The sequence below is a fragment of the Aythya marila genome (genome assembly GCF_965140915.1).
Source record: "Aythya marila genome assembly, chromosome: 16".
In the NCBI taxonomy this organism is placed as follows: Eukaryota; Metazoa; Chordata; class Aves; order Anseriformes; family Anatidae; genus Aythya; species Aythya marila.
The window spans coordinates 15107344-15125934 of NC_139057.1; the positions used below are offsets into that span (position 1 = coordinate 15107344).

At 38.6% G+C, this 18591-nt stretch overlaps 1 protein-coding gene across 13 annotated transcripts in view; it reads right to left on the reverse strand.

Moving 5' to 3' along the window:
• The window catches only part of SULF2 (sulfatase 2), a 171480-nt gene that overhangs the window by 57127 nt on the left and 95762 nt on the right, over positions 1-18591 (reverse strand). For 10 of the 13 annotated variants that reach the window (XM_082773488.1, XM_082773493.1, XM_082773489.1 and 7 more), the window contains 3 exons: positions 13033-13222; positions 11102-11349; positions 4592-4831 (listed from right to left, as the gene is read on the reverse strand). In XM_082773488.1, the coding sequence (XP_082629614.1) occupies positions 4592-4831; positions 11102-11276 (415 nt within the window). In that variant the 5' untranslated portion in view covers positions 11277-11349; positions 13033-13222. Of the gene's footprint in view, positions 1-4591; positions 4832-11101; positions 11350-13032; positions 13223-17290; positions 17440-18591 lie in introns of those variants that run through there. The other 3 variants (XR_014318629.1, XR_014318630.1, XM_082773484.1) reach the window with 1 other exon arrangement.

Here is an 18591-nt window from a genome sequence, read left to right on the forward strand (position 1 = left end):
TTAAACCGCATAACAGACATTATTTGACAGCCCTTTTTGTTTATATACAGAGAGAAGATCTCAGGGAACCAATTTATCTTCATGTTAAATAATTCAGAAACCTGATATCCAGTTTTCTAAAGTCACCTAGATATATTAGAGGTTAATATTGTAACACTTCAGTTCCTAATTATGCAAATCGTATCTAAAAATCAAGCCTGACTCCTAATTCACTTAGTCATTATTTTAAAAGATGGCCCTCAGCTCTTCATCAGCTGTCCTGCATATAGATGTCACTCTGACTTAGACAACCTGTCTATATGCATGTAAGATGACAGAGAAGTGCAGCATGGCACAGTGGCTAGGGCATCAGAGTGCGAATGAGAACTTGCATCTCTTCTTAATGTTGTTCTTTACCTGCACCTGACCTTGCAGAAAGTATTTCACTATTCTCTATTTACGATTTGACTCTTCAGTTTACCAGTTGTTCCCTACCAAGCAATTATACACAGAGAACAACTTCAGTTAAGCTTTTAAGTATTTCTGTAATCCAACTATCATGGAGAGAAAATTCTGCAGCAGTCAACTGATAATCAGTACTTTTCTCCTGGCACGTATAAAGATATTAACATCTGGTCACATATTTTTCATGTTCATTTGTCCTTTAATAAACATTTACCAATAGCCTTTCTCTTCTATCTTACCATTTAATGTTAAAATCACTTTAAAATGTCACAGGCTCAGACAGTGAAGTGAAAAAATAATTATTTGAATGCCGTTGACCACTGTATCATCTTAGTCTAAATATTAAAGGGAAGAAATGAAAGACTGTCACTGAATTTTAATTAATTCATTAGTTAATTACTGTAAAGCCCTGTGAAAGTGGTAAGAATGATTATTACTCTTATTCCCAAGAAATGTATTATGGCAGAGAGACCTCCAGCCATGACTTTTCTCTAGGTTCAAAATACACAAATGGTGCAAAATGGCGCATATTAATTCCTTGCATAATTCAAGTGCAGCTTTCCATCAGAGTGAGATGTTCACATATTACCACACAACAAGTAGCTTTTTCCTTCTTTAGCAGGTTAATTTATTGAATAGGGTTAGCCGTACTGTAGGGTACTGCTCAACAGGAACGAAGATGGTAAGTTAGCCAAAACATGTATTGCATTTGCTGCATACTGTGCCACATTAAGCCCTAACATAAATTAATAAAAGCTCTCTTTTTATAAAAGAGTTACTGAAGCAAGAGTGTCCTTTTGCCAGTATGAATTTGGCCCACCATCCCTAATTCTGTTGAATTTAATAAAGTAAGTATGTATTTTCATTTCCTGACTGCAGATAAGGCTGAAAAAGTATTCTGGAATCAGTCGCTAACTTTAAGACCTAATCGTTTGGCCAGCCAGGCAAATGGAAAAGAGAAGCTTTTCTCATTAAGTAATGTCCAAGGGAAAATTTAAATCTGTATTCCAATAAAATATAACATATTTGTTGTTGCAGGAAACAAGCATGCAACAATGCCTTGTGCATTTTAAAAGATGACTCATAGAAAGAGCTACGTATATTCTTGGAAAACAGAACATTTTTGTTCTATATGTTTACACAGGAACCTTTGGCAGAGAAATCCTCTCACGTTCAGAAATGTTTGTTGTAGGATCTCCTTTTCCATCCTAATCATCTGTTGCTCCAAGCTGAAGTGCCAGTAATCGCTCTTCTAAGTTACTGGTGATTCAGATGTTGCTTACATGGACTTTTCTGAAGACGAATTCATCAAATGACTTGGTTTACTTAAATAAATTGTCCTTCTTGCCTGATTCTTCATGATATGTAGTAGGACAATGATGTGAGAAGCTCTTCAAAACAGGATTGACTGTTTAATGTACTGAGATTAAGGATCTGGTGTCTACATGTACTGGCTACGTAATGAGAATACAGTCCTTTAGATGTTATTCACAACACTGGCATTTTTTAAGATTGTGAGAAAGGTTAATGCAGAGGAAGACTTACCTGTAACGCTGACTGCCTTAATGGCTTCCTTTGTAGGAAGAAAAGCTAGCCTTTTGCCTTGTTGTAATATTTATTTTAATTGATTCACATGAAGTGACTGAGTCTTGCACGTGATTGCTGAAATCCTGACTGTTAAAGCCAAAGACAGAAATTCCCTTGAGCTCAGCCTCTTACTTTCACTTCTATTCTGCCAAGTCCAGTGCCTAACAAGGTTGATAAAACTTTGTAAAGTGCCAAGGTTGAATGATATAAAACTGGCAACCAAGGCTGAAACTAAGAACAATTTACAGGAAAGCCACACCTTTTCTATTTATTATCTTATTTTTTTACTTGCAACTTGTGGAGGAGAATCCCACACCACACTGATCCCTCCTGCCTGCACACCACCTGCACATTTCCCAAAGGCGCCAGCAGCAGCACAAGTCTATATAGATCCAAACCACAAATGCCACTGCCACAGGAGAAATATTACATTGCAGGATGAACACTCACAGCAGAATCAACTTTTTAGATAGAACAAAACAAGGAGATAGCCATGAATAGAGAAAAGGGCAAGAAGATGTGAAATAAGTGGCAGAAAGGGGGGGGAAATGATGGAAGCTTAAATGGAGTAGGAGAGCACAGTTTCTTCTTTTAAGTTTAAATGAGAAAAGGGAAATATAGGAAGAAGGCCTGGCTTATGAATTAAGAAAGAAAACAAAATCAACCTTTCTCCCAAAATGACAGCCTTCTCATTCCAGAGTTGTGAACTTACATATAAAAGCAAACCTGAGAAGACTTTATTAATCATGGCCTCCTTTTCTTCTTCTTCAAAAAAAGAAGCTAAACTGTGTTTTCAGGGTAAACCAGTAACACCATGGAACTCAAAATAAATAGATAAAATCTACGAATTAACTCCAGTGCTCTCCCCACCTTCTTTTATTTACTGTAGTCATGTTCAAGGACTTGCCATGTCAAAGAATGTATTCATAATATCCAAAATATTCTACTTAGCAGGCTAGTTTTGAAATTGTTTCTGAAACGGGCAGATCTGATCAGATATTTGAAAAAAAAAAAAAAACAGGTAAAAGAAATACCTTCTTACAGATCCCTCACAATGGTTAACACAAAATTTTAATCAGAGACCAGAAATCAACACAAACATTTAGTAATGGCAATATCCATTAAAATTTTTATAATACATCATGTTTAACTACATGAATGAAAATCTCCTTTATACCTGAAGATTGCTTTTTAATTATAAAAGTACTATTTCTGCATGTTCCAACACATTTGGCTTGCAAATTAACAGGATTAACTGAAAATAGAATAGATTCAGAAAGACCTTGGGACTACATGTAAATATTAACTTAATGTAAAAAATGTAACACATGAATACCAGGACACCTGCAAAAGCTGTGGAAGTTGGTAGAACTCACAGGTGCTCAAAACATAGTCACTAAATATAAAAATTATTACAACAGACAAATATCAGAAAACACAAAACAAATGATCTGTGAAGAATAAAACATTAACCTTGGTGTGGTATTCATATGATTACTGGTATTAGTGCCAGGAATGATAAATGGAAGGAAACAGCAACCAATTCATTAAGTATGCGCACTTCCCCTAATTTATTCCTTTCTAGATTAATTCAGATCTTTATTTTAGAAAAAACAAAACAAGGAAATTACCTATTTGTTTTAAGACTAAGCCTTTACAGTGATGACATGCACAACTCATGTGAATGTTTAGAAAGAAAAAGAAGATCTTGTTACTATTACTGTTCAAGATTTATACTCTTTCCTGGAAGCATCATCATGATCAAGCCTCGCATACTATAAATTCAATTCACAAACGTATACTATCAGTAACAACTGTACTACTACAGTATATATATACACTATAAACAACATGAATAGGTCCAGGTTTATGCCAGTTTTTCAATATGACAAAACGCATTAGCAAGAAATGTGACAGAAACACTGCAGTCAGCAAGAACCTAAATCTCACATCCAGAGAGTGTAAGAAAGAAACAGGTGTGAAACAAGTGCTGCGTATTTTCTGAAATCCTTTCTACGCGGTCTTTATTCATAAGAAGCACTGCATGCAAAGAGGATAATCTGTTTCTCAAGAGTACATTTGATTTTGCTGATTAAGATGAAAAACAACTGAGGAATAAACACCTTTCTGGGAATGGACTGTCCAGAGAAACCAATCCAGCTGACTGCTCTGCCCCAAAATACAGAAGGGGCAGTCCCTTGTCTTGTATTCTTAGTTTGATCATATACCTCTTTTATGAAAATTCAAATTACTAATTCCTTTCCATAATACTTTCCATGGCTTTTCTACACATTACAGGGCATATTTCCCATGTGCTATGCCTTGGGTTTAGTCCTGTAACAAGAAATTCTATTCCTACAGCACACGTTTTCTTCTTTGCAGCCTCTAAAAAAACCTTTTCGGTTTTGTTTTTATATTTACTCCAACCCACACACACAACTGAAGCTATAGCATCCCGCACTGCTCCAGTCCATTACAAGTACAAACTAAAATATTATACGTTAACCTCTCTACTAAGAAGGCTAAGGGAGCTTTCAGACAGAGCTGGTCTTGATCCTACCTGTCCTGTATCCTGTGTTGTTGAGGTACACAGCGAACGTACGTATTTCATGCTGAGCCTGCCAGGATGGAGAAGAGCAGTTCTCATTGTTAGTGTAAGTGTTGTGGTTGTGGACGTACTTCCCCGTCAGAATAGAGGAGCGAGACGGGCAGCACATGGGTGTTGTCACGAAGGCATTGATGAAATGAGCACCTCCATGTTCCATGATCCGCCTTGTTTTATTCATCACTTGCATAGACCCTGGAAAAAGAAAAGAATCTCAGAAATATCCTCTCGTCTTAAGTCAATAGAGCTAACTAAGATGTGTGTTACATCAGAGACCAGAAAGAACCACTTGCAGTAATGGCACTGTAAACTCACAGGGAATCCAAATCCAAAGAGATTACTTTCTCCCCACTTGCAAAGTTCTCCCATTGTTTCAAGAAGGACCAAATACTGAAGTCGTAACTTAAGACTGAACTCAAACTTGTTGACATAAATCATAATGCTTTTTGAATTTCTTTCCAAGCTCAAGATTTCCCACTGTATCCAAGAGCATCTGTGCAGCCTTTCTGGAGCCACTAGTACTGTTCCAGTAGCTGAAGGTGAGAAGCAGCATGAATTAGGCTGAGACAACACGGCCTGAGGGTGAAATTAACTTTGTGTAGCAACCCTGACCAAAGTTTGCATATTCCTTAAGCATTATTTAATCCTTGGTTTCTGAAGGCACCTGATGCACTGCTTTTTGTGCCAACCTTCTGCTTTTGCAGAAGAACCCTTTTGGCTGAGGGTGTAATCACAGAACTGTTGAGGCTGGAAGACAGCTGCAGATTATTTAGTTTAAACCTGCTGTTCAAGCAGGGTCTACTAGACTTGTTCTCTGGATATAAAGTTATTTCCCTTGATATGTCATATTAGCTGGTATTGGTTTCTGAAAGAAGCAATGACAGAGCAAAACCCTCATCAGAATTTCCATCACCAGGCCATTGTGTTCTGTCTATCCACCTAACCCATTCTGATAATGCTGTCACCTAAAATTCTAAGTTTTCTTGTTTGATTCTGCAGAATCAGATTTTAGATGACCACTTGGGACAAGTAGTAACCATCATCTAAAAACAAATAGCAAGTCTAGCTGGCAGAGACTTGGATGAATTGGGGTAATGGGAGTCAAAGTCCTTTTGTCAGCTGTTAGTAAAAGCCACGCTGCTGCCAAATGGCTGTTCTGTTTCCTTTTTAAGGCAAGACTTTGGGCAAACAATGCATCTTTACCACAGACATACACCTAGTTAAATCTTGATCCATATCAGAATTCTCCTTATGCACAGAAATATGAAGGATCAGAAGAAAAAAGGCTTTCCATGTTCCTTACCCATCAGTGTCTGTCAGTTAAAACTGCATCAGCGTACTCGATCTAGGAAAAATTTCCATTTTCTAAAGAACTTATAAAGATACCTGTCACAGTATGACCCTGCAAAGGAGAGCAAACCTTTCCAACACCAACCCTCCCTTCTTTTTATGAGCAGAGAAAGCCAGCAGACAACATGGAGATGAAGGTATGGGCTCGTGCTGGAGGAGCATTGGGGCTAACTTACCCAAGGTTGAGTTGGATTAATAGTTCAGCTTTAATCAATGCATCCTGCAACCATCTGGCACAAACTGTATGTTGTTTCTGTCAATAATAGGTTTAGGTTTCTTCTAAGCTCTTTAGGCAGGGCTTTCATTGTGAAATTGCAACAGTAAGTCGATTTGATACAGGGCACATTGATATAACCAGGAGTCAAAACCTAGAGGGAAAATGGTCATAAGCCACATACGGAACCTGACTCTCTGGCACCACAAAGGAAGGTTAATAGCTATGGCAGGTCATTTCATCTTGAAATTGCCATGGCATTAGTTTTCTTAAGATCATTTTGCTGAAATGAATATTATAAAGAAATAAATGAAACCTGTTTGCACATTCAGATCAGAGTACGTCCCTGTCATATCACTTTGGTACAAGAACCAAGGCAGGTTATTTCATTCTCCCTTTCGAACTTGTTAAACTTCACATATCAAAAGTAAGTTTCTAAACAAAATGATTTTTTTGTTTGTTTCCAAAACTGTAGGATAAGAAAACGTGTTTTGGGAGTAACCTCCCTTTCCTCAAAAGTGCTAACACCACTGATGATTGTAACAGTCAATTTATTATGTGAGGCTGAGAACTGTGGATATTTCCTCTGTGTCATCTTATGAGCTAGCCCCAAAATAACTAGTCAGACCAAAATAATGTTTTGTCATTTCAATATTAAAATACAATCTAACAACTCCTTTAAACGACAGAGGCATCTGGGCATAAATAACAGTACATGTTAAGACTCCCCTTGGGGACAGTAACCTTCTTTAATAAAACTGTTGTAATGACAAGGATCTATATATCAACAGTCTTTAGTACAAAAACATATGTATGATCTAATCTGCTTCCCCAGCTTGAGAACTAATACAGAGTGACAGATCAGCGGAAGGTAAAAATCTATCATACTCTTCCGTGCAATCTTAAATAGGCCAGCTTTAAATATTTCAAACAGCATTAAACCAGCCAACCAAAACTTATTTTCTTCAGCCTGCTTCCAATACAAACACAGAATTGTGGAAAAAAAAAAAGAAGTGCAAATTGATCTTTCTGTAGCAGAATAGTAGTTGTGTATTAATCAGCAGCTGGAACCTCACCAAATCATATTTTGAGTTGGAAAATCTTTTGGGGTTTCATTAGCTGATGTACCATGAGAAGTCATGCTTTGAAGTGTCAATATTTTATTCAGAAAATGGTCTGTTAGCTGTCTAAAATCACTGATGATAAATAAAAATGATTCAGAGCTAAATGTGAAGTGTCTATGCTACTTTCAAAACGCAAGAAGTCTATGGAAGTACTGTGCAAATATGCATTTAATCAATTTGATGCACTCAAGCTGCTCACTTAACAAAGCAAAGCAAAGTCAAGGTGGAAATTCCACTTGAAACTTGTGTGGTGTCCAAAACTTTGTTTAGTGCCTTTTCACAGTTTGCTTTAAAGATAAGGCTTATATTTTGACTAATGTTAATAGAGAAAACTAAGTAAAATGCCATGTATTTTTAATGAGGTCTTGATACTGCGGAAAAGCTCACACACATGAGGCAGTTAAAAACATATCCAAAGGTCCATATTTCTAGACCTACAGGTTATTTTTTAATTTTATTATTATTATTATTTTGATTTTTTTTATTTTTATTTTTTATTTTGAAAATTTATTTTTGTTGTTTTGAAAATACGATTTCTGGATTCCAGGATGGATTCTGATTCACACAGAAACACTCTTATTTGAACATACAAAAATGTTTTAAAGACAAAATGCATGGGATTTTATACACACATTCATTGTGATTTTAAAAATGTACAATACTGCGTACTATTTTTCGTATATTCTCTATTAGCTAGAGACACATTCAATTAGATCATCAGTGTTAGCAATGTGAAGCAGCTTATCTTGCTCACATTTTGCAGTAGATATGACACTGAACATAACTTCACTTTTTAATACATTAGAAAACATTCTATGCTATAGTAGTGTAGAACTGAGTACATTTACTAATGCTACCAAGATAAGATTATCTAACAGAGCAAAATGTTTAACTATATTCAGTTCTCCAAATGTATGCAATATTGGAAAAAGAATTACGAAAAACCTTTACTGGCATATAACAACTTGTACAACTATGAGGATGCTTTATTATCTGCTCAATAAGACTGCAATAAAAACTAACTTAAAAAGTCCTTAATTAATTTAACAGTTGTTCATGAAATATTATTGACTTTCCCATTTGTACTTTGTTGTCAGAAGTCATAATTTACATGAGTTTTAGGGAGGTCCACCAAGTTTAAGAGCTGTTATTAAGTCCCAAATGACTTAGTCAACTCTGAAGCCCAATTTGAGAAGTATCATCTATATGCAGGTAAGTTCACTGGAACCCAGAATGTACTGTCCCCTAAAGCCCTCTGTTTGAACCTCATTAGACAACCTTTTCACATCTTCATTTCCTTTCTTTGCTCATCTTCAATTTTGACAAAACTAGGACACTAATCCCTGTGTATAACTAAAAAACATTACTGTTGTGACACCTTAGTGTTTTCACACATCGGAACGTGTAGTAACGTATGAATCACCTCTCACTCAGATTTAACGAGGCTGAAATGTTTTCTAAATAATCAGATTTTTCTCCAACTACGAGATAATGAACTAAGCTGATTTCTTAAAGCACAGCAATACAGTAGGCACACATAAGGAGCTGAAGATGCTGAGGCCATCACACAGCAGACATCAGCATTAGACTAACATGGAATTACATGGATCTAATGGGGGAAAAAGTCTTTGGTTCCAATTAATTCTTTCTCCTCATCAGTGTATTCCTCTTCTTTATATTCAGGTTGTCAGTACAACTCTTTTGATTAAAAAGACAGTCAACTGAGTGTGCATATTTCAGTAGTTCTTGGTATTCTCATTTGTCATCTTCCACCTGTATCCATTACAATTTATGCCTGTTCTTCTTTGACCTGGAGATTCTGTATCCTTTTCATCAGTCCCCTACCAGTCTTTTCCTTTTATTCAATACAAAACTAGGGTTTGGTTTCCTAAGTAAAACTTGTGACTAGAAGCAGTGAAAATAAAAAATAGTAAAAGAAGTTGAACTTGTTTGCTGAGAGGACAACAACATCTCCCTCTGGTAAACTCCACTTACTCCTGTTACATTGTTAAATCTATCTTACATTAAATGAAGAAAGGCTGTTGAGATTTAGTTGCCTTCCCTTTTGTCTCAAAAGTTGCCACAATAGAAAAACAAAAGTTCCAACACCCATCAGTTACAGAACATTCTTAGAAGCAGTTGCAATCTTTGTTATGCACAGCTTTCTTTGCTACACTTTCATAGCTTCCAAGTTTTCCTTAGCTTTTATTGGTGATTCACATCTTGTTTTCATCTTTCTTAAATGCATTAACCACAATCCCCACAAACGGCAATTTTGATTAACTTGGACAGCTCACCAGACAATACACAAGAATAAAAATTAATTCAAACAAATATTGGGTCTTGCCAAGCCATTAGTGGCAAATGACAAATATCAAATATCAGCTTCATCAGATGGATTTTCCTTAGTTAGATCCTAATTTGTGTGGACACATGCCCATTATGCTTGAAATTGAAAAGCATCAGATTATCAGAGAAGAGAAATATACTGCCCAAGAACTTAGACAATTGAATCAGAAACAAGCAGACTACCATAAAATAGAAGATGATAAATTTTTTAGGACCACCTTCTGAGCATGCAAGATAATGTACTTAGGTTCTTTTGGATATACATTATTAAAACTCCTTTATTTGTGATTAGAATAAACATTCTCCAAAAGAAAAAAGAGGTGACAACCAAAAAGAAAAATCTTCTGATCCTACTCAATTCAATTAAATTTTTATTTGGTGAGTTTACTGCTATAGCAGGCTTCTCAGCCACCTTGGAGAAATATATGACATCTAAACTATCACAGACATGCGGAAATACTAATAAAAAGGAAGCATCTGTAAGAATACCGCCACGTTGCTGTAATTAATTTCTCAGCTAGAGAAGTGTAGAAGTAATATAAGTCAATTAACTTTACTATTGTGTTTTATTTCTTCTTTCAGGTCTGTTTTCCAATTTTTCCCATCCATACTAGAAATTTGGCATAGTAGCTCGTCAAACAAACCTGCCAGACCACACATATAGCAGCTCTGATCTTTCAAATGATCCAGGCTTTATACTGACTTAAAAAGCACATTTTTAATGCAAAATTCCTAATATAAACTGGTTTGTGTTCATCAGTTCTAACTACAGACAACATTTGTAAATATACATGTAAGCTTGTTCAGGAAATAGAACAAAACCCAATCTCTGTCAGTTAATTCATTATTCCAAATCATTAGGCAAAGTGTGTTTAATCTTCATCTCCTTTCTTCAACAATTAACGTAGCATTGAATAGCACCATAGAACCTTTTCATACTAAGTGATTTTGGTCAGTAATTAACTACACATCTAAATGGACAATACTGAGAGTAGTATGAATGTTAAGTAAGATTTAAGTAATTAAAATTAAAATTGTCTATGTAATGAATGTCTGCAATTACACAAGAAATTTGGGTAATTACATAGTACAATAATCAGTTATGAATTTAAACCTACTGCTTAGGCATGTAGCTTCCCAGGTTATACTTGCAATTGCCAGAAGCACAGTTTAGACATACAGATGAAGACAGATAGGCAGGAATCTCATATTTCCACAGAAACAGGAAGTTTGACATTTTAAATGGAGACTACTTTTTGCTTTCAATTGCATGCAGCTGGAAACCTGCATAAAGGTAGGTTCTTGCTACTTGTTCTATTCTATTTTTTGCAATGAAAAAAAATCATTATTTTTAAAACAAGTATCTAGCTTGAAGGAAAAGAAGTGCCATACTCATTAACGAAAATTCTCTTTATGTTGGGCTCTTACCAAGTTCTACATCCTGATCATCAGTGAGAATAAGGATGATGTTTGGGCGGATGTTTCTACGGTCTCTTTGAAATCTTCCCTTCAGACGCTGATTTAACAGGAAAGCTGAACTTCCATCCAACAGTGACAAAACAGTCATCATGAATAATCCAAGGACAAGACTATGCTGTGCCATATTGTTCTGATTTAGTGTTCTCTCTGAATAAGGTAGGTTAATGGCTTCTACTTCTTTTTTGTTTGCAGGTCTCCTGTAAGGGAGAGGGAAACGTATTCACTTATACTTTTCCTTCCACACCCCTTCCCCAAAGGAACAGCAAGGTTCTCCACAAAGAAGTAAAAGGTTATTTGCCTAAAATAATCCAACTCCTAAGAAAATAAATAAATAAATAAATAAAACAAAGGAACTAAATATTTTTCGAGTGCCAACCAGAAACAGAAACTTGAAAAATTCACAGTTGATAAGCTGTTACCTACATACACAAGGAAGTTTTCACTCTACACTCAAATTTGGCAGCAATTTAAGGATTTAGCAGGGCATCAACTCTTAACTCTTGCTTTGACATATAAAAAGCAATCTTCTTTAAGGTTCTGGGATGCTTTGCGATGACATTTTTGTTTACTGTATCAAAAATGCACCTGCTGAAGAGGTAAACACATTATCCACATTTTTAAACAGGACTGTGGAAAAATTTACTGAGTTAACAACATATTTGCAAACTCACAAAGGATCCTCAGATATGACTTGTTATACACTGTTTCATCTTACAGATTTCATTAGCGTGCAGAACTGCCTAGATCTTGAAACTACTGTGTGACACTGATTGAAGTCTACTACAGCTTTGATGATAATATGATATCCTTTCAACATTTTTGTTGGTTCCCAAGATTCTTTTTTGAGGATTTTAAGTATTGAGTACATTTGAAGGTCTACTACCACAAATGCTTGGGAACAGATGCACTGAAATGTTTTGCACTGCCTGACTTCCCCCCATCATAAATACAATGTCCCAAAATTGACTTGTTTGCTGAACAGAGAGTGAATAAAGGGTACTGCTCCTTTTGGTGAGCCTGAAACAAAGCAACTGCTAGCCATTCCTACAAGCAGATTCCTAAAAATGACTAAGTACGCTGAAGCATTTTTGAAATTATAATTCTGCTCAGTGGTCTGTCTTCTGGCATAAAGGGATTTTCTCTCACTTTCTGAAGTCAAAATACCAGTTTGAGGCCGTACAGAAAATATCAAGTACTAATTATTTCATCAGACCCAGTGATCAATGAGCCAGTTTTTGATGGATTCCCTACTTGCTGCTTGCCACTTCCTGGACTGGTGCCAATGATCTCTTGTAATGCAGTGAAAAAAAATCAATTAAAAATGACACAAGGGAGACTATCTGCTCTTTGTAAAGACTAGAAATGCCTGAGTAGAAAGAATTTAGCAAAGTGTGCTTTACCCAAAGAAATACATTGGCTATTCTGTTCCTATAGCCACTTGGGAAAACAGTTTTTCCTCCAGCAGATTATTTCATAACCACATTATTACTTCATCTCTGTCAGTGTCTGTTCTTTGAGATAAAATTTGATTAAGAAAGTTCTCATGCAATAGCAAAACCACTGGTGTGAAAAATTATACTCAGCTTCTATGCTTATTTAAGAAATATGTATTTAATTTTCATACAAGTCAACAGATATCTAGCTATAGCATGATGCAATATGTACTAAGGCTGCTTTCCAGAAACGTACACTAATAGGTTTTTGAACCAAAAAGAAAAATCCTTCTTCCTTACTGGTCTCTCCCTTGAGTTTCATAGGCAGGTGAAATTAATTTTCTTCATAAAAACTAAAAACTGATTTTACATGTCCTATCACTTAATCCAGTGAGCAGGGAAAGAGAAAAGGCCAGCTTCCTAAATTTACAAATACAGTTTTAGTACCTTTCCTGTTGCTCAGAGATTTGCCAGGCAATATCAGAAGGAACACCAACAAGTCCTATCAGTTTTCATTCTCCATACTCAGAATTCCATCTGCAGCAGTACAACCGGGAAGAATCATGTCAGATTCAATGTATTGCTACTGTCTGGTGCAGTGGTGCAGTCAAAAGCAGTCTGAGAGGCAAACCTGGATCTGTTTCAAAAGGCAAGGAAAAAAGTTAGTTTAGCAGGCATATATTCCTGGACACCAGCTTTTTGGGGGAAGGGGTAGAGAAATAGTTTCTGCTCTTCAGAAATGATTCCATATGTGCTTCTGTTCCAAAAAACAAACAAACAAACAAACAAAAACAAACAAAAAAAAAAGGGAACAGATAATATAGACACTTTTATTACAAATATTTTTCTGAAGGTCTGAAGTTTAATTTTTTTTTCTGTTCTACACTAGCCAATTGCATCTCTGAATAATAGCATTTGCTGCCTTTTCTTGCAGCATTTAGAAGGCTGTCTATTCATGCTATATCTGTTCTTAACTGCATTCATGAAGAGTGTTGTGCATATAAGTCTTCCTCACATTCTTCTCACTTCTTTTAAACAAATGCATGGCAGTAAGCCTATGGCCTCTCTCCCCTCAGCCTGTCTTTTCCTCATAGTTTATTGACCCTCACTCACTCCATTGTATTGAAAAACAGAAGTTGTCCCCAGCTCAGAGAGCTGCTTATCTATCTGGGAAATACTTAACGCATTCGGAGATGTACATAAACTGCTATTCCACAGCTTTTATCCATACACGTACATTTATGGTTAAAGGAATCGGTTGTATCTGAGAGGATACTGTGAATGGAAGAGAGAATTAAGTACAGCAGGCATCTTCTCCCAAAGCTGTTCTCCCTCACCCCCACCTCAATGAAAAATTTTCAACGTTATGTTGAAAATGCTTTATGTCCCTATTATTATCAGGGTAACTACTGCCAGAAATCAACTCAAAGCATGTAATTATGTGCAAAACTCACACCAATAACTAGGTAAGAAAATTAAAGCAATTTTAGAAAATAACCTATTTCTCAAAATGTGTATTCATAAAAGACAGACATGCCACTATAACAGCATATTTGCTGCAAAACCTAAAAGCCAGCTTTAAATAGTTCTCAGAATAGCAACAGAAGAGCCTCTCGCATGGACTGCCAGTGGTCAAATATAGATTGATGGGTTTTAACCCCTTGTCTTTGGTGAACTTCAGGGAAGGAAATATGACATAAAGCCCATTAACAACTCTTTCCCCGTTTCTGTCAACAAGCTAAACTGTGACTCAACAGTAGCTAGAAGAGTTCGGCAGCAATGGCCCAATCTGCCTTTGCTTTTAATATAGCACCCTCGCCAGTGATGCATTTTGTTCTGAGTGGCACAGATGGCCCGCTGCTTTATGTGCCTCTGCAGGCCATTCTCCAATATTAAAGATGCTTGATCTGTAGTGGTTCTCGTGAGAATTAGGTATGCCTCTTGTTTTCTCCCAGATTACACATATGAACTTGACAAGTCTGGCCACTCCTGTTTTATATTTAGGCAAGTGCTATCAGATATTCATGAAACATTCTTCAGCTGGGGCACCTAGCTCAACTTTGTTAAGCCTATTAAACCTCCTAGCAGGCCTTTGTATAGAAAGGCTGGTCCTCTTATTTTCTATACTTTACAGTTGAGTTTAACAAGTCCCTGCCTCCCTTTGTAGCCTGATTTAGCTACAGCTACCTCTTTTTGCTCTTAACTCCTGCCAGTATGGGGAATACGAAGAGAGCCACACTCGGTCCTCCTGCATGGTGACATGTAACAATGCACTAAGTCACATTATAAATGTTGAAGAGAGAAAGCCAGATATTAGTGCACTTATTCTATTTATAAAAGTATGGAGACAAGTTCTGTTCCCAAGTAGCATTTCCACCAAGGAAAGATAACTTCTTTTTAACGCTGCCCCCACTAATTATCATCAGGTCCACTGCAGCACAGGCAGGAAGCACAGGGATGACTCGTGTCACTTCGACCCCCAGATGGTCTTTTTTAATCATGCTATTGATTAGTATTGTTTGGCCCAGATGTAACAGGCACTGTGTGTCAAACTCATAACTGACTGTAGTCTGAATACACTGGTGCTACAAACCTTGCTAATGCTGGTCACCAGCACAAATGTCCCCTGCCTAAAGCTAGCATAACTTCATTGAAGTCAAATAATTAAATTATGCCAATACACTAAAGAGTAGCACCCGACTCTTGCTGTGACGGAAGTCCAAATATACCAAATTAATTCTTGTATCAAACACACAAGTTAATCCTGCTGTGAGACTATTTCTAGAAAGCTGTTTTTAGTTATGATTACATGAACTGATTTTTTTTTTTTTTTAATAAACATACTGCAAAGCACTAAATACAAAATTGGTATGGCAAATCCAACTTATCCAGCAGCCACAACAGAATAGGGTAACAGCATGCAAGCCACGAAGTGGAACTGCACAGTAAGGGTAAACAGGTTAGCAAAAAGCAACGCACACCTGCTCTAAATACAGCTGGAGCCAATACCAGGTGTATTATTGAAGCAGACTTAGGTGTGCCATTTGTCCAGTGTTTAAAGCCATTGAAATACATGGTGGTGGATCCATTCCCTAGCAACCAACCCAATTAAAACCACTTTGCCAGTTAAATGGATTCAGCCCTGCTGCTGTTCTCTTAACTCTTGAGTCACTCCCATACATCCTGGGTTCAGTTGTAGCATTCCTTTTTCACTGAAGCTGCCAGCCACCATTTGAACCTGTTAAATTTTGTTTGTAAGAGAATAAAACTATTTTATACATGGATTAAGAGAATTCCTGTTGGCAATCAAACAAAGCTCTCAGGGGAAGGCTGGAATCATCATTTACGCTGTAATCTAACAACATGCTGTGTTTCCTTGTAGTTCTATACTTCCCCACTTTTTTTTCCCCAGAAAGTCAAAAGTTTAAGAGAAAATACATAATCAAACCCCCAGCGCTAAATTTGGCTCTTGAAGCTTATGGTTGTGCTGGTTTACCTGCACAAGCTAGGGCTAAAGTATTTTTATTTGCAGGTAACCAACTTTTCTGCTCCCAGACTTCTTAGGGCACTGAATTACCATTCAGATGGGTTCTCCCCTGTTGCTTTCCTTACACTGGTGAACTCTGTGCCAAAACTAAATATTTATCAAAGGGAAGCTTATTTTCATAGGGGAATCTTTTCCCTATTATATAAACTTCCTTTTAAGTAAAACTGAATTATAATTCAGTTATAATTTTTCCTAGGAGGGAACTTTGTTAAAAAAAAGTGTTCCAAATAGCACGATATGCTCTCCAGACATCCATACTATTTTTTCTATTCACTACTTGGCTGCTTCTACTGAAGGCTCCCAGTAATAGGCACAGCATCAGTGACTCTTCAGGTAGATTACATTGTTACTTGGATCCCCCACACCCACATAACAAAGATCCTCTTGTGCACTGTGAGCACTGTTAACCCAACAACAACTTTTAGGAGATTACGCATTACTTCCCTATCGTACTTACTATCTTTGGGTATTTATGAACTACAAAGCCACGATGACTTCAAAGATAATTAAGCCATCTTGTACTAAGTACGGTAACAATCACAGATTGACTTCTGACAACACCAGCAGGGAACAAACACACGTGCTTTAAAATAGAAAACGCAGGCAAGTGCAGTTACCGTTACACAAACACGCTCTACCAAGCGAACAGATTTTTTTGTGGCTTCACACAGCCCAAACCTGTCCGGACCTCCGTGACCAGACGCCCAGCCACGCGCTCAACCCGGCTGCGCAGCCCCCCGACGGAGCGGCGGAGCACTGGAGCATCCGTGGGTTCGGGACCGCTTCTCCTCGCCCCCTGGGGACCGGGGGACACGGGCAGCGACAGCGCGGCGCCCACCGGGGCCGGGCACCCGGGACAGCACCCGGGAAGCCGGGACAGGAGCCGGGAAGCCGTGCTCGGCAGCCCCGGCAGGCACCGAGGCGCAGCGGGCGGGCTGCCCCGGGCCAGCGGGGCTGAGCTCTCTCTCAGCCGGCGCTGCCGCCTCGCACCGCCCCGAGCCCCCCCTATCCCCGGCCGCCACCCTCTCAGCCCCCTCCGGCTCCCGGCTGCCTGCCTCAGTCTCGGGGAGCCCCAGCAGCGGGATGCCCCCGGCCCAGCCGCTGCCCTGCCCTGCCCTGCCCGGCGGGAGGCCTCCGGCCGCTCGTTCCCTCACTCACCCGCGGGCCCGGCCGCGCATCCCCCGCCCGCGGCCGACGGCTGGCTCCGAGGAAGAGAAGCTGGGGCGGGTGCTGCGCCTTCCCCCGCCGCCGCCGCCCCGCGTCCTCCCCTCCTCTCCCTTCAAAAGTTCCTGCACCTCGCGGAGCCGCCTCCCCGCACTGACGCAAGGCCCCAGCGGCGCGCGGAGGGCAGGCGGGCGGCCAGCCCCCCAGGGCGGCTCTGCCCCCGGGAGCACGAAGCCCTCAGAGCGGAAAGAAGGGGCCGGGGTTGCGAGTGTGTGAGGTTGAGTGACCGTGTAGGAGTGCGTGTGAGGGTTAATTAATGGCCCCTCGCCCTCGCCCCCGCCCCCCCCCGGGGCCCGAGGAGGGCGCGCAGGGGGTGGGCCACCTGAGGAGAGCCCCAGCCCTGGCGGGCGCTGAGGCACCGTCCCCGCGGGGGGCTGTAGTGAGGAACACCACCGTCGCTGCTAATTAAGACATGCTTAATCAAGCTCTTCGAGGTCTCTTCTGCAGGTACTACATACACTACTTGGAACATAATGCATTCTGTCCCCTAAACGTACGTAAGGGTACAGATAGTATCTTTAAGAACCACTGAATAGTCATCTTTCAAAGATACTGATATATTAAGATGTTAAAAAGCATATTTTCTTCAAGCATTCCCTCCATGACAGTCACACACAGTACAGTTTCCTCTGACTGTACTGACACTTAGCACTACATCTAGTACCAAGTTGCACAGAAGTCATCCCACATCCCAAACCCCACTGTAGCTGCAGGTTCCTTGATTTTGGATTTGTATCTTTAAAAATATCCATTAGAAAATATACATCTAAAAATAAAAGAAGATCTTACAGCACTTTTTTTTTTTTTTTTTTTAATCATAAGCCATTTTCACTGCAGTGTCAGTTTACGTGATTCAAAACGGACGGTTATACATGTTTTCTGTGCAGGAACAATAACTGGGAGAAGAAGAGTAGCTGATTAGAAAAAGATTCTACCATTTCCCTACTGAAGGCAAAACCATTAAGAAAATAAGACAGTTCCTGAAAACTCTTAAGGAAAAGGACTAGGTGTAGTTTTAAAGAAAAAAAGCCAGTGCAGAAGAGACTTGCATAAAGAACTATAATCATGTTAGAAGTAAATATTTTGAAAAGCAATGGAAAGAGAAAAAAAAATAATCTAAGATTTATTTGGTTTTTGCTTTAAAACAAACATCACTCCTAATGACCTAATTCAGACTTTGCTAGAGAAGGCTGATCATCCTGAATCTTTTTCATTGTTGGCTACATTCTTGACTA